The sequence below is a fragment of the Choloepus didactylus genome, chromosome 4, assembly GCF_015220235.1.
Source record: "Choloepus didactylus isolate mChoDid1 chromosome 4, mChoDid1.pri, whole genome shotgun sequence".
NCBI lineage: Eukaryota > Metazoa > Chordata > Mammalia > Pilosa > Megalonychidae > Choloepus > Choloepus didactylus.
The window spans coordinates 165,046,624-165,072,309 of NC_051310.1; the positions used below are offsets into that span (position 1 = coordinate 165,046,624).

The window sequence follows — 25,686 nt, forward strand, 5'->3', positions numbered from 1 at the left end:
ATACATTCATCCCATCACAATATCACAAAAATGTAAATCATTTCAGTAATAATGGTTAAGTACAAGATCCCATCAAAATCAGTTACAGGCGTGGTCTGTCCTAAAACTTAATTCCCCTCTGGCTGTGGACCAGTGAAACTCAGAATAAGTTATCTGCTTCTAACATAAAAGGAGGGACATTCATAGGATAAACATTCCCATTGCCGTAAGGAGAAACAGTAAGGAAAACAGAGGTTAAGGGTCCAAAACAACTCCTAAAACCCATAGGGCAAACTCCATTAGATTTCAAAGTCTGAGAGTCATTTATACAATGATGTTTTATCCTTAGGGCTTGAGAGAGTGGCTTTCCCACACTTTCCAAGGGCCTACACAACAGCCCTTTTCTCTCCAAATGCTGGGTTGAGTGCTCCAACATATCCACACATTGGGGAGACCACCTTTTTGGCCCCACCCTCGGCAAACATTGCAGTGCCACCCGGACTCTGCCTCTCCGGGGCAAAGGCTCTACTCTCTCCGAACAGTAGCGTGGCGGCCAGTCTCTCCCCAATCCCCGGGGAATGTGCTCCATCCTCTCTGAGGCCTGCAGTGGCAACACTCTTCCTGAGCATCGAGGAGGAATGCCTGCCCTCGACCTCTGGGGCAAACTTACCCTTTCCACGTGCATGGGCTGCTCTGTTCTCCCTGCCCGAGACTTCTTGACTCCAGACCTCAATTTCCATGTGTCACTGAAGACATTTTTCCTTCAATTTGTTCCTTCCCTCCTCCAGTCCAAACCAGCCATGACTCCAGCCATAGACACAAAAATCTCATTGGCTTGGCATGAAGCACTCATGGTCAAAACCATCATACAATAGGACTTTCCAGAAATCCTTTCTGGATCACTCCATTTCCAATCCTGGCTTGCAATGAAATGGTGGTCAGGTTCCATGTTTCGTTAAATCCTCACGTGGGACTGTAGTTTCTGGGGTTCCACCCCCTGGAAGCTCAGAGTTTTCCAGGCCATCAATTTCTGGTTTCTTTGTACCCAAGAGTTCAGTTCTAAGTTTTATCTCTCTCTGCTCACGTTTTACTATAAGCTGCAAGGAAAAGCCAGGCTAATGTCAAAATCTCCTCAGCTAAGTATCCCAGCTTGTTGCTCTCAAATGCTTCCTTCCATCCAACACCAGGAATCAATTTTGCCAAATTCTCTGCCACTTGAAAACAAAGATCACCTTTCTTCCAACTGGCAATGACGCATTCATCATTTCTGTTCAAGGCCTTGTCAGAAATATCTTTGGAGTCCATATTTCTACCAAGAGTCTCTTCAAAGCAGTCTAGGCCTTTTCTGTCAAGCTCTTCACAATTCTTCTGGAATCTTCCCCTTATCCATTTAAAAAGCCATTCCAAATGGTATTTGCAAATTCAGCAGCACCCACACTTATGGTACCAAAATCTGTTCCAATTTGCTAATGCTACCATTAAGCAAAACACCAGAAATGGATTGGCTTTTACAAAAGGGGTTTATTTGGTTACATTGTTACAGTCTTAAGGCCATAAAGTGTCCAAGGTAAAGCGTTAACAATTGTTTATCTTTACTGGAGAATGGCTATTGCCATCCGGAAAACCTCTGTTAGCTGGGAAGGCACATGGCTGGCTCCTGCTCTGGAGTGTTCTGGTTTCAAAATGGCTTTCTCCCAGTACGTTCCTCTCTAGGCTGCAGCTTCTTGGTGTAAACTCTGGGCTAGTACCTCCAAAGCATCATCGAAACTCTGCTTTCAATGGCCTTCTTCAAAATGTGTCTGTTAGTTGCAGCTCCTCTCTCAGCTCCTGTGCGTTCTTCAAAGCTTCATAGCTACTGCTAAGCTATGAGCTCCTTCTGTCTGAGCTTTTATAGTATTCAGGTAAACTAATCAAAGCCCATGCTGATGAGTGGGGCCATGCCTCCAGGGAAATTATCTAATCAGAGTTATCACCTACAGTTCGGTGGGTCACATCTCCATGGAAACAACCTAATCAGAAGGTCTCAATCTAATCAATAGTAATATGTCTGCCCCCACAAGATTGCATCAAAGATAATGGCATTTTGGGGAACATAATACATCCAAACCAGCACATATGCTAAATCAAATCAACGATTTCGGGGAAGATATAACAAAAAACACTGGACGATCATAAGGTAGAAATTGAAAGTTTGAAAAAACAACTGGCAGAATCTATGGAAATGAAAGGCACAACACAAGAGACGAAAAACACAATGGAGACATATAACACCAGATATCAAGAGGCAAAAGAGAACACTCAGAAACTGGAGAACAAGACACCTGAAATCCCACACACAAAAGAACAGATAGGGAAAAGAATGGAAAAATATGAGCAACGTCTCAGGGAATTAAATGACAACATGAAGTGCATGAATGTATGTGTTATGGGTGTCCCAGAAGAAGAAGAGAAGGGAAAAGGGGCAGAAGCAATAATGAAGAAAATAAACAATGAAAATTTCCCATCTCTTATGAAAGACATAAAATTACAGATCTAAGAAGTGCAGCATACCCCAAACAGAATAGCTCTGAATAGATCCACGCCAAGACACCTAATAATCAGATTATCAAGTGTCAAAGATAGAGAATCCTGAAAGCAGCAAGAGAAAAGCGATCCACCACACACAAAGGAAGCTTGATAAGACTGTGTGTGGATTTCTCAGTAGAAACCCTGGAAGCAAGAAGGAAGTGGTGTGATGTATTTAAGATATTGAAAGAGAAAAACCGCCAACCAAGAATCCTATATCTGGCAAAACTATCCTTCAAAAATGAGGGAGAGTTTAAAATGTTCTCCGACAGACAATGAGAGTTTGTGAACAAGATACCTGCGCTACAGGAAATACTAAAGAGAGCACTACAGACAGATAGGAAAAGACAGGAGTGAGAGATCTGGAACACAGTTGGGTGATGGTAGCACAGAAATTTGTAAGTACACTGAACAAAGATGGCTGTAAGTATGGTTGAAAGAGGGAGATTAGGAGTATATGGGACACCAAAAGGAAAGAGGAAAGATAATGACTGGGACTGTGTAACTCAGTGAAACCTAGAGTGCTCAACAATTGTTATAAAACGTACAAATATATTTTTACATGAGGGAGAACAAATGAATGTCAACCTTGCAAGGTGTTAAAAATAGGGTGATAGTGGGGGAAAAATGCAGTCAATGCAAACTAGAAACTATAGTTAACAGAAACTTTGTATTATGCTTCCTTTAATGTAACGAAGGCAGTAAACCAAAGCTGAATGTCTATAAGAAGAGGACATAAGGGAGGGGTATAAGACTCTTGGAATTGGTGATATTGTCTGACTCTTTTATTCTACCTTAGTTTAATTCTGTCTTTCCTTTCATTGCTTTTTAGCTGTCATGTTTGTTCTTTTTTCTTTCTTTTTCTTCTTTTGTCTCTCTACCTTCTTTGACTCTTCCTCCTTCTTTGTGGAAGAAATGGAGATGGCCTTATATAGATAGTGGTGATGGTGGTGAATACATAAATATGTAACTGTACAGGGAACCATCAATTGTTTACTTAGGGCGGAATGTATGGTGGTGAGCAAAACCGTCTTAAAAAAAACGGGTTGATAAAGAAACCTTGAGGGCACTACATTGAGTGAAATCAGTCAGACACATAAGGACAAATATTTCATGGTCTCACTGATACGAACTAATTACAATATGTAAACACATAGACATGAAATGTAAGTTAACAGGATATAGAACAAGGCTAAAGAATGGGGAGCGGTTGCTTATTACAAGCAGATTGTTCAACTAAGTTGAACCTAAGTGTTTGAAAGTGGACAGAGGTAATGGTAGCACGATATTGTGAAAATAACTAACAGTGCTGAATGGTGTGTGAATGTGGTGGAAAGGGGAAGCTTAGAGTCATGTATGTCACCAGAAGAAAAATTGGAGGTTAAAAGATGGGAATGTATAAAACAGTGAATCTTGTGGTGGACAATATCTGTGATTAACTATAGAAATATTAGAAATCTCTTTCATGAACTAGAACAAATGTATGACATTATAACTAGAAGCTAATAATAGAGGGGTATATAGGGAAAAAATATATACCTGTTGCAAACTATGTACTATAGTTAACAGTATTTTAACATTGTTTCATCAACAGTAACAAATGTGCTATACTCATACTATGGGTCAATAATGGAGGTGGGGTGGGTAGGCATAGGGGAGGAATTGAGTTTTCTTTTTTGTCTTTATTTCTTTTCTGGAGTAATGAAAATGTTCTAAAAATTGGAAAAAAAATTAGTTGTGGTGATGGATGCACAGCTGTATGGTGGTGCCATGGGCAATTGATTGTTCACTTTGGATTTTTGGATAATTTTATGGTATGTGAACAGTCTCAAGAAAATTAAATTTAAGAAAGGTAAACAAAAAATTATCACTCTATAATAATGAAATATAGGTTCTATCTTACATATATTATGCTATAATTATGTAATTGGGATCTTTTGACCCATTCAACAAGCATTTTTTCAGTGCTTGCTTTGTTCCAGGCAGTATGCTAGGTGCTACATACAAATAAATAAACCATTAAAGCCAAATCTCTAAGAGGTATGACAGTTGTCAGAAGTCCTACATGTACTTTGAGATTTAAGCTATTTTGTGAATTCCCTTTGATTTACAGTTTTTATTTATTTATTTTGTTTTTTTTTATTAAAAGTTTATTCTTACATTTTACTTTAACCTCAGTTCTTATAGCTGTAAAATCAGGAAAATGCCAAGCTCAGCTCTTGCTACTAGCTAAGTTGTGTGACCCAGAGTAACTAACTATCGTACCCATCGAAAGTGCATAGTTTTATCTCATTCATAAAACTTTACAAACATGATCATGCCACAAATTTACATGAATATACTCTTTAATAATAGGCCAGAGACTAGAGCTTATGGTTTGAAAAGATTTTGTTTGTGGAATTTATTTATTCAATCATGTTTATTGTTTGGCTCAATGTTTATTGTTTTATGCCCTGGGGATACCATAATAAACTAGCTAGACAAGTTCTCTATTTTCTTGGAGCTTATATTTTAGTGACAGAGAGAGAGACAATAAACTACAAAACAAGACAAATTTAGGCATTTATAAATGATGTGAAAACAAAAACAGGGTGATATGAGGTGATTGAGAGTGGATAAAAGTGCTACTGTAGAGTAACTGGTTAGGGAAGTCATCTTTGATGAGGTGATGTTTGCATTGTGACCCAAATCACAAGAGGGAGGTACTTCATGAAGATCTCATGGCCAAGCATTCCAGGCAGGGAGAATAGTAAGTGTAAAGCCTTAAGAACGCAACAAATTTGATGTGTTCAAGGACCTAGAAGGCCAATATGCTTATAGTGAGAAGGGAAAGAATGGTAGACTATGGAATCAAGAGAAGTAGGAATTTAATTCAAGTATGATAGGAAGTCATTGGATGCTAATTATGTGATCTGATTTATGTTTCAAATGGAGAATGGACAAATGTAGAACTGGAAGACAGTGATTACATCTGCCTAGGTGAGAAATGGTGATTTATAAGACAAAATTTATTCATGAAATTCTTTATGATGCTTACTTATGATTTTATGCTAATGATTTTATATGAATTTTTCAGAATCAGTTTGTGCTAATAGAGGCCATCTGTCTGAAATAGTTTAATATGCCACCATGCCTGACCTAAACAATTCTGCTTTAAGACCTTGGTCACTTAGGTCTCTTTACAAAAGAAGTTATTTCTTCCAGGGTTGCTAATTCTCTGGCAGAGCATCTTATACTAACAAACTAATTTGTTACTCAAGCTGTTGAGTGATTTTATGTTAAAGTTATACATTTTGTAATAATTGTTTTGCTGTAGCTCAAGGAAGGCAGCCTTTTCCCAGTAGGATCTAATTTAAAGAAACTACTGTACAGAACATTCACTTTGCAGAGGGGAAATAATATCAGGTGTGGGACACACTATTCCTAGCTGGGTCATTGTGGGAAATCCAATTAATATCAGAATTTTTTTATATCCTAGATAAAAAAGCATATTTATTTTAAGTATTTACACATATATTATGGTTGTATTTTATAAGTCACATACTGTAAGAGTTATCTTGACGTAAGGAATTCTAACAGCATAGAAAAAAATGGAATGTTTTATGTGAAGAAACCTTTTTAATGTTAACCATCTCTTTTTGCTCAAGTTCCTCCACTTGTCAAAACTAGCACATAAACTCTGTTGTTCCCATTACTTCACATTATTCCTAGTTATGAAAGTATTTCTTACAATTTTCCATAACTATTAAATTTCCAAATTTATAGTATTTTATTTGTACCATTCCTATTTTATACCTCTACCTCTGGCTGTAATGTTAATATTAAAGTATTTTTCTGCATGAGCTCTTCTTTTCACCAGAATTTCTTGAACATCTGAACGTAATCTGTTAGTAATCATTTATTCACCTAAGCAGCAAATATTTATTATTATTAGGAAGAATGTTGTAATCTATGACTCAAAGATCACAAAGCACTTTAGGTATTTGTGTTTTTTGCAGTTTAATGTATTTTTCCTTTGGGTATGTTTAGATTATAGCTGCTTCTTACATTTCCTTCACTCATTTTCTGAAGCAGGATACTAGAAGAAATTAATCTCTTTAGAAGTCCTGCAAGCTATTTAGCAATTGATGTTTTAGTGGAAAGTTAGAAAGAGCATACCAGTTTGCCACAACTTTAACACATATCGTCACTTAAGTTTATTGATACGCTAAGAATTTTAGTGGCTTGGGTAGTTAAACATGGTCTAGGATAAATTGTTGAATCTTTTTTTAAACTCTTCAGCAGTTCTTTCATTTCCACTACAAATATGATTTTCTCTACTTGCTGATTGTTGGGGAATGGCTTCTGAGATCGCTTACTTTGTTAACAACCTTTTTCTTTGCCCACCCTCCTAGTCAAACTGAACTAAGTACTCTTTAGCACCAGATGTCTAAGAAAAGGAAAAGAAGCCTACCTGTAAGACATAGTAGATGAGAGATAGACATGGCATCATGTACTCTTTTCCCTAATTCCACCTAAGTTGAAGAGCTCTAACATCTGAATATTCCATATGGATGTGTCTGGCGAAGGATAAGCTGTTCATAAGTTGTTGTGGATCAAGGCTTGGTTGTTATTGCATCCCTATTTTTGTTTTGTTTGTTCTTGTAGAGAAAGTTGAGAGGAGCTGAATTATATCTAAATACATCATCTGATCAAGCAAAATTTGTGCTGTCTTAGGTCTACATTCTTAAAGAGATTTAGCCCTCACTAGCAATGCTAACTTTTAATTAGGACCCCTCCTCCAGGGAGCTAATTTTTCTTTGGCTCACTACTTTGTCTCTCTTGGGGAAAGTTAAGCTTTCAAAATAAAATAGATATTCTTTTAATCAAATTAACTGATACCCTCTGTTCCTTCTGTAAAACATAACGGCAGTAGATGGCCATATTATTAATATATGGATAACAGATAAACTCAGCATCACTAGTCATTAAGGAAATGCAGGTTAAAACCACAATGAGATACCACTATACATCTATTAAAAGGTCTAAAATTAAAAAGACTGACCATACCAAGTGTTGGCAAGGTTATAGAGGAACTAAAGTTCTTATATACTGTTGGTAGAAATGTAAAATGGTACACCCACTTTGGAAAACAGTTTAACAGTTTCTTAAAACATTAAACACACACCTATAATATCATCCACCATTCCATTCCTCTTGTTATTTACCAGAGATAAATGAAAACATATGTTCAATGTTAATGAGTGTTCATAGCATCTTTTTTGGTAATAGCCAAAAACTGGAAAAACCCAAATATCAGCAAAAGATGAGTGGATAAATTGTGCTATAGCCATGCAATGGAATACTATGCAGCAGTTAAAAGGAATGAACTATTGATACATGCAACAACTTGATTTTAGGTTGAAATTGATGTGGAATAGCAAGAGTCAGAGAATATGCCACTCAACTTGTAAGTGAGCACACCTGGGACATTTTTATAGATTCTTCCTATGTAAGAATATGCGGTAGGATGAATCCAGAGAGTAGAAGCAGAATTGAGATGAAAAGTAAAATTTCTTTAAGAGGAGAGATAAGGAGATGCATTCCTTAATTATTTAATGCATTTCTCTCATTTATTCCTACCTTGATTTGTTCTGCAGAATTTGAGGTAACTTACAGTGAGCTCATAAAATAGCATAGGAGAATAGAATAACTCATGAGGACGAGGGATACAGAAATTGGGGTAGAAAGTCAAAAATCAGACCCCTTAAAAATTACCTCTGTTCCCTGGCCCCCATTTTCTAGAACTCCTTGGGAACCTCAGATGAAACTTAGGACTTTCAAAAAAGCTAGAAGGGACCTTTGGATGTAGTTCCAAATAGATTCACAAATTAGTAAGGTTACTTCCTTAGTCAAATAAGGTTAGATAATAAAATTTCACTGTTTTCTCCTCTTGGAGATTCACAGTGCAATTTATTATATAAAGTATTCTTGAAGTCATGCATTTTAAAACCTTATTTAATCAGTATTTCTCAAACTTTTTTGACTCACCACACTTTTAGGGGATATTTCTTATAACCAAATCTCTTATTTAATAAATGAAAGAACTAAGACCACTCCCCTCACCCTGTAAAAAATACTTAAATGTCACCAAGTTAGTGGCAGGGTTGGAACTCAAGCCTGAGAGTTTCTGTATTTTGTCTTGCTGTCTTTTTGTCTTACCACTTATTATTATTATTATTTAATTTCAGTCCAAATCAGTTTATCAAGTGAAGCCAAAATCATCTCATTTTAAAAACGCCTCAAAGAATTTCTCATTCTTTCATTTAACTCCTTCTGATAGTGCCATTATTGCTGTCTTTCCTATATACTAATGAATTCCCTACAAGGTACAGTTCTGTAAAGGGTTCTTACTTTAATCTTAATGAAAATATTCACAACTTGATTGTTATATGAGTGCCAGAGCACCTTAATAGCAACTTGTATTTAAGATGCTATGTAAGTGAGCTTAATTTTATTACAATAATGTAATGCAATCGAGTCTTAACCCCTGGTTGAGTGAGTGTAATCTTTTACTTAGAAATAGGGTTTTTGAAGATGTTTTTGGTTAAGATGAGGCCAAATTGGATTAGAATTGGACACAGAAAAAGAGACAGGGTATAGTGGGGGAAGGCCTTGTAAAGACTGATACAGAGATTGAGGCACAAGGATTGCTGGCAAACTGCCAGAAGCTAGGAAGAGCCAAGGAAGGATTCTGTCCTAGAGATTTTGGACTTTTAGCCTCCAGAACTGTGAGACAAAAAATTTCTGTTGTTTGATATATATATATAGTGTGATCAGTATTACTAAGGAGAGGTGTATAAAGTACTTTTGGTACAAGATGAGGGAGTAATAAATTCTTTCAGCCAAGCTGGAGATTGGGATAGTAATAGGAAAGGAAGAGAGCAGAGATTTAAGAAAGAATGGCAGGGAAGCTAGAAAAAAGAGATTTCAGCTGCACCTTGAATTCACTGGGTAGATGAAGGAGGAAGAATATATTCTAAAAGGCTAAAAGGTTAAGAGAATAAGCTGTGCCTAAGCCTAGAGGATTAAAAGCACACATAGGATTTAATGATCAGTCAGTGAGTTATGTGATATGACTAGAGGAAACTGAATCTAATGAATACTGGTAAGAAGAAAAGATCGGCTTATTTTGATTGTGAAAGGCCTAAAAGTCAGTTTAACACTTTAATCTGTCACCTTCCCCTTCTACTTCTTTGGCTTCACTCTACAAATAATTACCTCTTCCCAATCTGATATTCATATTACCATAATATATCATCATCCTGGTTCCCCAGCAGTTATCTTTGAATTCTTTCACTACTTTGTTTCTCATATCCAGTCCAGTCTCATATTAATTATTAAATATTGTCTTTTCTTCTCCGTTTCCAGAGCCACTACCATGGTCCCCTTCTTGGGATCCCTTTTATATTTCTCTTGTCCATTTTTAATATTATACATTCTCATTCCTTGGACTTCACCACTTATACCTATTACTATTCAAACTAACTTTATACAGTAGCTAAAATAGTTCAAGGCATCTAAAAAATATAAGGGCCAGAGATTTCATAATAATGAAAACTCTGTAATTAGAGTTTCTTATTATATTCTTAAATAGAGCTCACTGTTTAAGTCTCCATTATACATTGTTGTATGAAAGCAAGAGGAAGAAGAGTATATATAGTATATTACCTTTAGTATCAGAAAGGGGAGGGATATTAGACTGTAGACCCTATTTGCTTATATTTGCATAAAGAAACACTGAAAAACATGGAAGAAATAATCAATGGAAAAACTTACAGAGGCAGATGGAAATGGGGTGGAAGAGAATGGGGTGAGAAATGAGACTTCTCAGTGTATAACTTTTTTTGTATTTTGATTTTTGAACTATCTGTTTCACTGAACTTCTGGCTTTGTATGCCACTGCAGGGGAGTGGGAGTGAGGAGATTCTCTCTGATCTCCTATTACCCTATATACAAAAGCCACTCTTTAGTCTGCCATTCATATTTCTCCACTCTGACTCTGCTTTATTACGAACTCTCTACCTATCTGTGTCCCCAGATCACTCTCAGAACAACTCAAAATTCTTCACTTCCTCCTCCATAATTGGTTAACTATTTCATTTAGTTGTCCTAGCACAATATATTTATGTTCTCTATATATTTATTCTTTTATGGTATTTGTAAGTGTTCTAATTTATTTCATGTATGGTATCTATTCCCACTTAGATTGTAAACATCTTCAAATAGAAAACATACTATTTTCTCTCTTCTATATTCTCCGAAGCATAATTTAATAGCTACTTGGTAGTGATAATTTTTATGTACTTTGGAAGGCCCTAACTTGTTAGTTCTTTATTGACTAATTGGATATTAGTCAATAAAATTTTAAACTGGGAAAGGTGTCATACACAAAAGATAGGTTTGACTACTCTCTCATTATCTAATAATTCAAAGTTTAAGTAGTAAAATTAATGAGGAAAACAGTTTTCTTAAAAGGTCATTGAAAATAATTTAATTAGGGTAGCTTTATCCCAGTTAAGTTGAAGATATGTAGATTTATACACTAAAAAAGTAAATATAACATGACTTAATTTTCATTGAATACAATATGATTTGTATGCTCAAAATAGAATGAACAAGATTTGTGTGTTTTTATCATTGCTGATATATGTGTAAGTCAAATCTGCTGAACCAGATATTCAATATATTATTATTTGGTTCATTAAGTACATGATCAAAAGTAAGAAACCTTAAAACATTTTACCAGGAAATGAACATTTGCTTTTAAATTTATCTTAGAAAATAAAAACTTGTAAGCCAAGAGACTGTGAACTATACTTTCATTATAATCTGATATTTTGGAACAGGCAAGAAAACTGGATATATATTTTGAATATGAAGAAAAAATAATGAGCAAAACTACTCTGGATAAATCTCTTCTGGATATAATATCAGACCCTGATGGTATGTACCATAAATTTGAGGCTAATACAAGTTTCATATCTGATGAATCTTGCATTTTAAATTTGAGTAATATGTAAATGGAATTATTTTTCCAGCAATTTATGCTAATCATGAGATAATTAAGTGTTATTGTTGAAAAGTTTGCAGTATAGCAGTTCTTAAAGTGGAAAAATATTTTTATTTTATTTCATCAAATTTTTCTTAGATAGAATTTAAATGATCTTTATATTCGTTTGAAGTCATACATCTGATACTCAATTTCTGCATGTTTCAGGAAAATTTGAAGGTATAACATTTAGATTCAACACAAGTGATGTAGCAATATACTTTCTGATTACAAATGTACTTTGGTTAACCCCCTAAAAAGTTTCCTAAAAAGATATATTTAAAACTAAATTCTATTTTAAATGTTAAGGAAATTGACTTTTTGAAGGAACTCTATTGTCAATCCTTTTATAGTTAGATTTTTCTAGATATTTGCATGTTAGATTTTCTTAAAACAAAATATAAGTGTTTGAACTTAGAAAATGTAATCTTTTGCTTTCAATTGTTATGACCATGGGATTGATAACAGAGTTTTAGCCTTTAAAATTCTTTAAACATCAGAAAGTTGTTGACCATTTCAGAAAAGTTTTCCATTCAAATCTCACTTCTTGTCCAAAATGAATGAAAAGCTTCAGACCCATTTTGCCTATAAGCTATTCAGTTGAATGATGATGGTTTTTGAGTTAAATTTTGGCATGATTTTTAGACTTTATTCCAAATTGGAAAGTAATAAGAAAGTCCAAATTGTTTTGTAATCTGAAGGTTCCATTCATGAAAACCTCTGAGAACTGTTAAGTACTGCTCATACTTTTAAAAAGCTAAATTTGTGGTGAGAACATAGCATTTTGAAGGCTTCTTCATGTTGAAAAAAATGCAAAAAGTTGTTTGTAAGTCCCTCTCTTCAGAACTATTCTTTGTTATTTGCAGTAAGTTTTGAGTAGAATTGAAACAAATAAGTATATTGCTAAAAAAAGCAATCAGAACCTTTCTTTTTCCTCTCCTCTTCTTTCCCAAACAATTTATCTTAGAGATTTTAGGTGAGCAGAGAAAGGTTAGCATTCATGCAAAGTGTCAGTCTGGTGCCTCTTTGACTCAGAACAGGATGTTGCAAACTGAACAGGAGGAGGAGGGCAGGTAATCTGACATGAGGTGTCAAAGTCCAAGAAAGGTGTTCATGGTGCCCACATGTAGAATAAGTCCAGAAAGGGCTGTAAGAGCCTGAACATACTGATGAGGGTAACCCCACACCAGGGCTACCCAACATGGGCCCAGGTTGTGTAAATAGGATGTCTGCCATGTGGGTATGTCCATGGTAGGGAATCAGAACCCAAGTGGACTAAGAAGGGCATCTATACAAGCAAGGGGATGGTAGCAGAGATGGGAAATGTGTTAGAAACAAGAAACTGAAGGGAGTTATAAATATGGAAAGGGAGAAAACTAGAATGAACCTGGTAGTACTGTATTAGAATTGGATGTGTATTGGTGTGAACTTAGTGTTTTCACCATATAAGCATTTGACATATATATATAGAAATAAATTTAGAATCAGATGGGTCTGTGTTTGTACATATACTTATTCCTTAGCTCTGCCAACCAAAATTGGGAGCAGTAACATGCCAATAATAAAGATTTTTACTTCTAAACACCTTTTTTCACTAGGACATCTTGGAGAAGTGGCTGGTTTCAGAACTCTGGGTTAGGGTGGAAAAGTATAAAATGAGCTTGGAGCAATTTGTTGTGCCAGAAAACAAAGGAAGGACCCAGAAGTGAACTCAAACGGGCTCACACTGCCCTGATCATGATAATGTGTGCATAAAAATAAATAATGATAGAGGAGAAACTAAGATGGCGGCTAGGTGAGACGGTGAAAAAACACCTCCGTGAAAAACACTAGATGAAAACCAGAAAGTGACCCAGAATACTGGTTACAGCAATGCGCCAGCTGGATGAGGTCTCTTAGTTCCAGAGGGGCCATATAGTTGGTGAAACTGGGAGTCTGCATTCTGAAACGAGTGAGTAAGCTGGCTGGAAGACCCGCAGCCATACGGTGGTCTGGGGAAGCCAGGGTTCAGCGTTTGGAGACCAGCTGGCTCTTTTAAAAAAAAATTTTTTAAAGGGAAAAACCCAGGAGCGGCTGTAGCTGCAATACTGGGAACCATGCAGTAAAACACAGCAAGAGGGGGCTGGGCCAGCCTCTCGGTGTCTGGCCAGGAAGATAGCCCACTGCAGATACCCTTGGGGCCGGGGGATGGAAGGGAGAGCCGGAAGCAGAAAGAAACCCCGTGGCTAGCAGCTGGCTCCCCGGAGGGCTAGATAAACTCCTGCCCCGGGCCATGCCCGCAGCCCAGAGCCCTGCCAGTTGTCCCGGAGCTGGGAAGGAGGAACTGTGTGAGGAGGAGGGTTGAGATCTCCCGTTTGGCCATCTTTGCATCAGGCTGGAAGCGCCCCAGCACAGCCTGGCAGCCCGGGGCTTCCCTTGAGGGACGGCGTGCGCTGGTGACATAGCACAGCATTCCCTTGGCAGAGGTCCTGGAAGATTGCGGCTGGGAGGGGGGGCCCGCTCGGAGAACCCAGGGATGCTCTGCCAAGTCTGGTGGTTTGTGGGACAGCGAGAGAGAGGGTCTGGGGCTGAAATGAAATGAAGGCTTAGACTCTTGCAGCGGCCTTGAATCTCCGGGAACCTGGGGGATTTGAAAATTAAAGCTTCCTCCCTGGCCACCCATACACACACCCCACATAATGGAATACAAATAGAAGTCAATAATTTTTGAACTGTAACTCCACTATTTACTTCCTACATGATATAAAACACACAGACTCTAATGACAAATCAGTGGTTTTGAACTCAGTGTAAAATATGTAATTTTAGACAGCTATATAAAGGTGGGGGAATGAAGGAGTATAGGAACATAGTTTATGTGTCCTATTGAAGTGAAGGTGGTATCAAAGAAAAACAAGATTGATATGGATTTAAGAGGTTAATTTTAAGCCCCACAGTAAACACAAAGAAATTATCAGAGAATATAACCACAGAGATGAAAAGTAGAGTCTGGGTTAAGAGAAATGGGGGAAGGGGCAATGGGAAGTTAAGAAATGAGTGTAGGGTTGCTGTTTGAGGTGAAGGGAAATTTCTAGTAATGGATGGTAGGAAAGAGCATTACAACATTCTAAATGTGATTAATCCCACTAATGGAAGGCTAGGGAGGGGGTGGAATGGGAAGATTTAGGCTGTATATATGTTTCCACAACTGAAAAAAGAAAAAAAAAAGACAGTCTAAATAGATGACAGTTGAATGCTAAGGATGAACTTGGATGGGATTGGAGGATAGAGGACAGGTGGCTCAAAGGGACACCGTTGAGACATAAGGAAAAGGAAATATAGAGTGTAAGCTTTGTATCATTTTTGAATCTCTTGTACTTCTTAGTTGTGCTTAATGGTATTGCATAAAAGAATGTTCTTGTTCATGGGAAGTGTATAATTCACGTGAATTATAGTGTATGTTTAAGGATGTGTGCAGCTAGCTCTCATGTTCAGAAGACAGAGCAATAGATGATGAATGATAGGGAGGGAAAGAAATAGCGATGTGACAGCATGTTAAAGTTGGTGGATTGAGCTATCGGGGGAGGGGGGTCAGGGTATGATGGAATTCTGTGTATGGGGTCAGTATTGTTTTTGCCACTGTTCCTATAACTTTTAACTTATTTCTAAATAAATAAATAAAATAATGATAGTATAACGCATTGTAACTCATTGAATGAAATAGCCATAGCTCCATACAAATATAATAAATGACTAAATCGAAAATTTATGGGATATTTACACAGTTTCAAAGCACCTCACCACAAAATACTTATTATTGAGAAAGGGAGAAAGAGTAACTTTACAGCAGAGATGTCTGTTAGATAACCTTTTCAGGGAAACATGGTGTTTTGTCATCAGTAATGAGACATGTTGAAATAGTGCCAATAGGGTGCAATGAACACAGCATCAATTTTGTGATATTCCTACCTAAGATGTATAACTGAATCTAATCCTGAGGAAATATCAGACAAACCTTGTGAGATACTGTACAAAGAAGCTAGCCTGTAATTTTCAAAAACATTAGTGCCACAGAAGTCAAAGGAAAGACTAAGAAAGCATTTCGTACAGAAGAATAATAAAAAGGGCAAAATAACTCTACGCAACACATGATTCTGAAATTGATCCTTGTGCCATAAAGACATTATACAGACAATTGTTTAAACTTGAATGGAATCAAGGATTAGATGGTAGTAATGTATCAATGTTAATTTCTTGATTTTGATAGTTGTTATATTGAAGTTATGTTGCAGAACATCTTTGACATTTGCAGGTGATAGGACAGTATCTCTCAAATTGTTGGGAAGAAAGAAGGCTCTCTGAACTGTAATTAAAACCTTTCTCTGAGATATAGTAGATTACACAGTGAGGGAACTCTGGCTTTAAAATGGAGAGCAGTCACAGGAAAGACCTAAGTGTGACAAGAGGTTCCAGGCCATGGCTAAAGGCTCTAGGTGCATTCCAACCTTTACTATCATATGACTCTTAAAAGCTTAGCACACAGTGACATCACAGATGGTAGAGTAGGAAGTTCAGTAGTAGGTCCCTCTACCAAAACAGCTATTGAGCTGGCAAGTGCTATCTGAATCAGCTATTTCAGAACTCTGGAGTCTACTCAAACAGTTGCAGCAGCACCCAGGGAAGTGCTTGATGGAGGAAGAGGCTGATAAACTGCAGTGAATTTCAGCATTACACATAGCTGCTACCAGCTTTCCAGCAGGTAGCCATAAGCAGCACAACCCAAATTTCTGGTGTAGCTTGCCAGTGCCAGGGTGGGCAATAGGAATCTTGTCACCCCCAAATTGAGTTGTGTATTCTGATCTGCCTTGTGGGTTCCTGAGGGCCTGGCACAGAGGCTGGCCATGGTTTCAACCCAGGAGGAAGTGTCTTCTCTGGTGGCATTGGTCAAGGGGATTTAAAGAAACAGAACTGGATGATTATCTGGTATGTGAATATATCTCAATAACATTGTGTTGAAATAGAAAGAGATGGAATGCTTTTTTTTCCCTTCTGGTTGCATCTAGGCACTTAAGGAAATATTATTCAAGTTACTGGCTGACCATAGGATAAAGGAACAGACTTCAGTGATCGTACATGACAAGGAATATAGTCTTTGCAAAAAGAATTTGGAAAATTTACTAAACAAATGGAGAACTGCAGCCTTCATGAAGCAGCAACATTAATACCTTATAAAGGGGTGTGGGGATCATTTCCAGAGTACAATATTAAAATATTCGAAAGTCCAATTCTCAACAACAAAAAAATTAACACGAGCATACAAAGAAACAGAAAAGTGTGGCCAATTCACAGGAAAAAAGGAAACTGACAGAGAAGGAAGGACAGACTTTGGGCTTACTAGACAAAGATTTTAAATTAACTATCCAAAGTATTCATAAAGATCTGAAGAAAATCGTGGACACACAACTAAAAGAAATCAGGAGAGCCATGTATGAACAAATAGAAAATAGCAATAAAGACATAGAAATTAGAGAAAGGAACCAAATTGAAATTCTGTAGCTGAATTTGTAAAATGGCTGGGAAAAAGTTCATTAGAGGAGTTCACAGCGGATTTGAGGCAACAGAGGAAAGAATCAATGAACCTGAACAGAAATGATTCAGTCTGTGGAGCAAAAAAAAGAAAATGAAGAAAAAATAACAAAGATAAGAGGCTTATGAGATATCATAAAGTGTACCAATATATGCATGAGAGGAGTCCCAGAAAGAGAAGATAGAAACGGGTAGAGAAAATTTGAAGAAATAGTGGCCTTAGATGTCCCCAATTTTGATGAAAGACACATGTTCACATACAAGAAGCTCAACAAACTCCAGGAAGGATAAACTAAGTGAGATCCATATCAAGACACACAAACTGTCAAGACAAAGAAAAAGACTCTTGAAAGCAAGAAAAAAGCAACTCATCACATACGTAAGGGAGCCTCAGAGGCCAGAAGGCAGTGGAATGATAAACTTAAAGTACTGAAAGAAAAAAAAGTCAATCAAGAATCCTATATCCAGTAAAATTATCCTTCAAAAATGGAAGAGAAATTGAAACATTCCCGGATAAATAAAAGCTAAGGGAATTCTTTTCTACTAGACCTTGACTTACAAGAAATTCTAAAGGGAGACTGTCAAGCTGAAACAAAAGGACACTAGACAGTAACTTAAAACCATACAAATAAATAGCTGATAAAGGTAACTAGGTAAATATAAAAGCTAGTGGTGTTGTATTTTAATACATAGCTCTCCTTTTTGTTTCCGGTATGACTTAAAAGGTAAACATATATAGAATTATAAATCTGCATTAACAGGCACATAATATATAAAGTTGCAATTTATGACAATAACATTAAGCAGGGGGAATGAGATTAGATAGTAGCAGAGTTAATGTATGTTATTGAAGTTAGTTAAAACTAGGTTGTTCATTTGTTTTGTTGTTTGTGTGAAGGATGTTGGGGGAGGAAGCAGAGCACATATCGTGTCAGCCAATTTGGGGGAAGGAAAAAAATTCCCAGGGCACAGACAAACTGGTGGCTGCTGTGGCTTATTGGGAGAAAGACAGGAAGCATGGGCCAGGGCTGAGGGCAGAGAAAGGAATCTTGGCAGGTCTTAGCTTCAGGAGTGCCTGGGAATTTCCCCAACAGTAATTTGGTTGGATTCCCTGACCCCCACCCCCTTCACTCTGCTTATGCCAGGAGAAAAAGATGTGAGAAAGCTTTTGAAAGATAGGGACTTCCCAAAAATTGGATAATATAAGCACTGAAGAGTTTGAAATTAAAAGTAGAAGAAAGTGACGTGTAAAATACTGAACACTCAGCTGAGACTGAAGACTGAAGCAGAGCTTGGATCAGAATCAGGCACATTTTCCGAAAGCTCATGCTGTAAGAACAGCAGGCCAGGTGATGACAATCATTTAGATAAAGTTTGACAAGGAATATGGCAAACTACACCGAAGGTCTATGTTACCTTAACTGTATCCCAGATTGTATGGTTCAAATTCTAGTGATTTGAGGTTAGTTAATATTTATGATTTTGCTGCCTCCCTCAAAAGTGTTTTTTTCCCCCATTAAAACAAACAAACAAAAAAACTAGGTCATTGTAAATTTAGGATATTAACTGAAATCCCTGTGGCAACCACTAAGAAATAACTAAAAAACATACAGAAAAGGAAAAAAGGGGGATCAAATGCTACACTAGAAAAAAATCATGAAACAAAAATGAATACAGTATTGGAGGAATTGAGGAACAAAAAATTAAGGCATTTAGAAAACATAGCATAATGGCAAACGAATACAATGTTGGAGGAATTGAGGAGCAAAAAATTTAAAAAGTTCAGAAAACAGCACAATGGCAGAAGTTTTTTTTATTATCAGTACTCATTTTAGTCTAAATGGATTAAACTCACCAATTAAAAGAGATTGGCAAAATGGATAAAAAAAATATTGTCCAACTGTGTGCTGCTTATAGGAGACTCATTTTAGATTTGAAGACACAAATAGGTTAAAAAGTGAAAGGATGGAAAAAGACATTCCATGCAAATAATAACCAAAAGAAGCTGGAGAGGCTACACTAATATCTGACAACATGAACTATATCCAAAGTTATTATAAAAGACAAAGAAGGACATTTTATATTGATAAAAGGGTCAGTTCTTCAGGAAGATTAAACAGTTGTATACATTTACCCACACACATCCCCAAAAAAGAGATCCCAAAATATATCAAGTAAATATTGATAGAATTGAAGGAAGAAATAGTTCTACAGTAATAGTAGAAGACTTCAGTACCTCCTCATTCCATAATGGATAGAACATCTACAAAGAAAATCAATAACAAAATAGAAGACTTGAACAATCCACAAACCAGCCAAACCTGACAAAAATATACAGAATACTCCCTACAACAACAGAATACACATTCTTCTCATTTGCACATGGAACATCCTCTGGCATGGACCATGCTGTGCTACAAAAATTCTCCATAGATTTGAAGAGATCATATTCATACTGAGTATCTTTTCCACCCATAGTGGAATGAAGCTAGAAATCAATGATGGGGAAAATTGGAAAATTCACAAATATGTGGAAATTAAATAGTGCATTCTTAAATAACCATTTGGTCAAAGAAGAAAATCACAAGAGAAGTTAGAAATTATCTGGAGGCAAATGAAAACGAAAACACAACATACCAAAACTTATGGGATGTAGCAAAGGCAGTGCTGAGAAGGAAATTTATAGCTCTAAATGCTTTCAATTAAAAAGATGAGAGATCTCAAATCAAGAGACCTAACCTCACAAGTGGAAGATCTAGAAAAAGAGGCCAAATTAAACCCAAACCAAGCAGAAGAAAGGATATAAGTATTAGAGCAGAGTTAATTGAAATAGAGAATTAAAAAAAAAAACAATAGAATCAGTGAATCCAAAAGTTGGTTCTTTGAAAAGATCAATAAAATCTACAAACTTTGGCTAGACTGACAAAGAAGAGAAGAAACAGTATGTAAATAACTAAAATCAGAAATGATGGCAGAGGTTGAGGAGTGGTTGTTACTACCAACCCTACAGAAAAAAATATTACAAGAGAATCCTGTGGACAATTATATACAAACAAATTAGATAACCTAGGTGAAATGGACAAATTCCTAGAAGCAAACAAATTATCTACCCGGAGACTCAAAAATAAAGTTCTCAACAGACCAACCAGAAGTAAAAAGATTGATCAGTAATCAAAAACCTCCCAAAAAATCAAAGCCCAAGACTAGATGTCTTCAGTAGTGAATTTTGCCATATATTCAGGAAGGAAGAATAACACAAATCCTGCTCAAAGTCTTCCAGAAAATTGAAGAGCAGGGAACATTTGCTAACCCATTATATTAGGCCACATCAAACCTAACACCAACCCAGAAAAATATACCACAAGAAAGGAAAATTACAGACCATTTTCCCTTATGAATACGGATGCAAAAATCCTCAACAAAATACTAGCAAACTGAATCCAACAGTACGTTAAAAGCAAGTGGGATTTACCTCACCTATGCACAGGTGGTTCAACATAAGAAAATCAATTAATGTAATAGACTGTGTTCCAGTTTGCTAATGCTGCCATTATGCAAAATACCAGAAATGGATTGGCTTTTATAAAAGGGGATTTTTATGGTTACAAATTTACTAAAGTTCTAAGTAAATGTCCAAACTAAGGCATCAACAAGAGGATACTCACTGAAGGAAGGCCAGTGGTGTCCAGAACACCTCTGTCAGCTGGGAAGGCATGTGACTGGCATCTGCTGTTCCTTTGTTCCCAGGTTGCATTTCAAAATGGTGTTCTCCAAAATGTCTCTGGGTCTCTCTTAGCTTCTCTGGGGCAAACTCTGGGCTTCATCTCTTAGCTTAGCATCTCCAAACATTTGTCTGTATGCATATTCAGCCATCTCTAAGCATCAGCAAGCATTGGGGTCTGTGTCAGCTCTTAGCTTCTCTCTTAAATACTCCAGTGAACTAATCAAGACCCACCCTGAATGGGTGGGGTCCACACCTCCATGAAAATAATTTAATCAGAGTTATCACCCACAGTTGATTGAGTCACTTCTCCATGGAAACAATCAAAAGGTTCCACTCAACAAGATTGGGTTAAAAGATCATGGTTCCTCTGGGGAACATAACATATCCAAATTGGCACAGACTACGTTAAAAGAATGAAGGGGGGACAAACATGATCATCTCAATTGACACAGAAAAGGTGTTAGTCAAAATCCAGCACCCCTTGATAAAAACACTTAGAAAACTAGGAATAGAAGGAAACTTCTTCAATATGATAGAAGACACGTGAAAAAATCACAGCTAACAACATTCTCTGCGGCAACAGACTGAAAGGTTTCCTTATAAGATAAGGAACTATACAAGGATGCCCACACTCACCATTGTTATTCAACATTGTACTAAAAGTTCTACCCAGAGCAGCTGGGCAAGAAAAAGAACTAAAGGCATCCAAGTTAGAAAGGAAGAAGTGAAACTCCCTATTTGAAAATGACATGCTCCTGTATATAGATAATCCTGAAAAGCCCACACAAAGTTTTTAGAGCTAATAAGTGAATTCAGCAGAGTAACCGGATATAGATCAACATGCAGAGATCAGTAATGTTTCTATACATCAGTAATGAACAGTCTGAAGAAAATTTTTAAGATTCCATTTAAAATACTCACTATAAGTCAAATACCTAGGAATAAATCTAACCAAGGATGTAAAAGGACTTATACATGGAAAACTACAAAACTTTGCTAAAACAAATCAAAGAATACCTAAGTAAAAGGAAAGACATTCCATGCTCATGGATTGGAAGACTAAATATTGTTTAGATGTCAATTCTAACCAAGTGATCTACAGATTCAGTGTAATCCCAAACAAAATTCCAACAGCCGCCTTTTCAGAAATAGAAAAGCCATTCATCAAATTTATATGGAATGATAACGGGCCCTGAATAGCCAAAACCATCTTGAAAAAGAACAAAGTTGGAGGACTTATACTTCCCCATTTTAAAATGTATTACAAAGCTACAGTAATCAAAACAGCATAGTACTGGCACAAGGACAGACATATGTCTATATGGAGTCAAATTGAGAGTTCAGAAATAAGCCCTCAAATCTATGGCCAATTGATTTTTGGCATGGGTGCCAAGTCCACTCAACAGGGAAAGAATAGTCTCTTCAAAAATGTTACTGGCAGAGAATAAAAATATCTTTGCAAAGCCTCTCCGAGGGACTGGGGAAAATGTGGAAATATTAAATTTCCCCACCTGGGTTGTTATTGATGTTCTCACAAGCATAGGGGACTACCAATGTAGAAGGCTGAGCTCTCGATCTTGGCGCTTGCCCTTAAGAAGCTTGCTACTGCAAAGGAGAGGCTAAGCCTATTTAAAATTGTGCCTTAGAGTCACGCCCAGAGAACCTCTTTTGTTGCTCAGATGTGGCCTCTCTCTCTAAGCCACCTCAGCAGGTGGACACGCTGCCCTCCCCTGTACATGAGACATGATTCCCAGGAATATAAATCTCCCTGGCAACACGGGACATGACTCCCAGGGATGAGCCTGGACCTGGCATCATGGGATTGAGAAAGTCTTCCTGACCTAAAGGAGGAAAATAAATGAAACAAAATAAAGTTTCAGTGGCTGAGAGATTCCAAATGGAGTTTAAATCATTCTGGAGGTTATTCTTATGTGTTGTATAGATAACACTCTTTAGTTTTAGTGTTCTGTAATAGCTAGAAGGAAATACCTGAAATTGTTGAACTGCAACCCAGTAGCCCTGATTCTTGAAGAATAGCTTATACGGTGTGACCATGTGGTTGGGGAAACCTTGTGGCTCATGCTCCCTGTATCCAGTGTATGGACAGATAAGTAGAAAAATGGAAACAAAAATTAAATGAATAATAGGCAGGATGGGGGAATGGGATGTTTTAGATGTTCTTTTTTACTTGTATTTTTTTTTTTTTTTGAGATGAAAATGTTCAAAAATTGATTGTAGTGATGAATGCACAGCTGCATAATGGTACTATGAACAACTGATTGTACACTCTGGGTGACTGTAGGGTATGTGACTATATCTCAATAAAACTGAGTTTAAAAAATCTATTGCTGGCAAAACTGAATATCCATGTGAAAAAGAATGAAAATAGAGCCCTACCTCACACCATATAAAAAAATTAACTCAAAATGAATCAAAGACCTAAATATAAGAATCAAAACTTTAACACTCCTAAAAGAAAACATAGGGAAGAGTTTTCGGGACCTTGAGTTAGTCAATGGATTCTTAAGACTTTATACCAAAAACATGGGTAACAAAAGCAAAATTAGATAAATGGAACTTCATCATGAAAGTAAGAAGGCAGCCCAGGCAAGATGGTGGACTGGTAAGCTGTATGTTTTAGTTACTCCTCCAGGAAAGTAGGTAGAAAGCCAGGAACTGCGTGGACTGGACACCACAGAGCAATCTGACTTTGGGCATACTTCATACAACACTCATGAAGATGTTGAACTGCTGAGATCAGCGAAATCTGTAAGTTTTTGCGGCCAGGGGACCTACGCCCCTCCATGCCACGCTCAGTCCCGTGGGAGGAGGGGCTGTCAGCTCCGGGAAGGAGAAGGGAGAACTGCAGTGGCAGCCCTTATCGGAAACTCATTCTACTGATCCAAACTCCAACCATAGATAGACTGAGACCAGACACCAGAGAATCTGAGAGCAGCCAGCCCAGCAGAGAGGAGACAGGCATAGAAAAAAACAGCACGAAAAACTCCAAAATAAAAGCGGAGGATTTTTGGAGTTCTGGTCAACATAGAAAGGGGAAGGGCAGAGCTCAGGCCCTGAGGCTCATATGCAAATCCCGAAGAAAAGCTGATCTCTCTGCCCTGTGGACCTTTCCTTAATAGCCCTAATTGCTTTGTCTCTTAACATTTCAATAACCCATTGAATCTGTGAGGAGGGCCTCTTTTTTTTTAATCCTTTTTCTTTTTTCTAAAACAATTACTCTAAGAAGCCCAATACAGAAAGCTTCAAAGACTTGCAATTTGGGCAGGTCAAGACAAGAGCAGAACTAAGAGAGCTCTGAGACAAAAGGCAATAATCCAGTGGCTGAGCAAATTCACTAAACACCATAACTTCCCAAGAAAAGGGGGGAGTCCTCTCACAGCCATCATCCTGGTGGACAGGAAACACTCCTGCCCATCGCCAGCCCCATAGCCCAGAGCTGCCCCAGACAACCCAGTGTGACGGAAGTGCTTCAAATAACAGGCACACACCACAAAACTGGGCGTGGACATTAGCCTTCGCTGCAACCTCAGCTGATTGTCCCAGAGTTGGGAAAGGTAGAGCAGTGTGAATTAACAAAGCCCCATTCAGCCATCATTTCAGCAGACTGGGAGTCTCCCTATACAGCCCAGCAGCCCAGAACCACCCTGGGGGGATGGCACTCACCTGTGACATAGCACAGTCATCCCCCAACAGAGGACCAGGGAGTGCATGGCCTGGAAGAGGGACCCACTCACAAGTCTCAGGAGCCATACGCCAGTACCGAGGACTTGTGGGTCAGTGGCAGAGACAAACTGTGGCAGGACTGAACTGAAGGATTAGACTATTGCAGCAGCTTTAAAACTCCAGAATCACCAGGGAGATTTGATTGTTAGAGCCACCCCCACTCCCTGACTGCCCAGAAACACGCCCCATATACAGGGCTGGCAACACCAGCTACACACGCAAGCTTGGTACACCAATTGGACCCCACAAGACTCACTCCCCCACTCACCACAAAGGCAAAGCAGGGGAGAACTGGCTTGTGGAGAACAGGTGGCTCGTGGACTCCACCTGCTGGTTAGTTAGAGAAAGTGTACTCCATGAAGCTGTAGATTTGATAAATTAGAGATAAGGACTTCAATTGGTCTACAACTCCTAAAAGAACCCTATCAAGTTCAGCAAATGGCAAGAGGCCAAAAACAACAGAAAATTCTAAAGCATATGAAAAAAACAGACGATATGGATAACCCAAGCCCAAACACCCAAATCAAAAGACCAGAAGAGACACAGCACCTAGAGCAGCTACTCAAAGAACTAAAGAAGAACAATAAGACCATAGTACGGGATACAAAGGATATCAAGAAGACCCTAAAAGAGCATAAAGAAGACATTGCAAGACTAAATAAAAAAATGGATGATCTTATGGAAATTAAAGAAACTGTTGACCAAATTAAAAAGATTCTGGACACTCATAGTACAAGACTAGAGGAAATTGAACAACGAATCAGTGACCTGGAAGATGACAGAATGGAAAATGAAAGCATAAAAGAAAGAATGGGGAAAAAAATTGAAAAAATCGAAACGGACCTCAGGGATATGATAGATCATATAAAACGTCCAAATATAAGACTCATTGGTGTTCCAGAAGGGGAAGAAAAGGGTAAAGGTCTAGGAAGAGTATTCAAAGAAATTGTTGGGGAAAACTTCCCAAATCTTCTAAACAACATAAATACACAAATCATAAATGCTCAGCAAACTCCAA

General features: G+C 37.6%; 1 protein-coding gene across 3 annotated transcripts in view; it reads left to right on the forward strand.

The window, feature by feature from the left end:
• Positions 1-25,686, forward strand: part of SCFD1 (sec1 family domain containing 1) — a 187,270-nt gene that overhangs the window by 91,512 nt on the left and 70,072 nt on the right. For all 3 annotated transcript variants that reach the window (XM_037834730.1, XM_037834729.1, XM_037834731.1), the window contains exon 15: positions 11,433-11,529. In XM_037834730.1, coding sequence (XP_037690658.1) covers positions 11,433-11,529 — 97 coding nt within the window. The remainder of the gene's footprint in view (positions 1-11,432; positions 11,530-25,686) is intronic.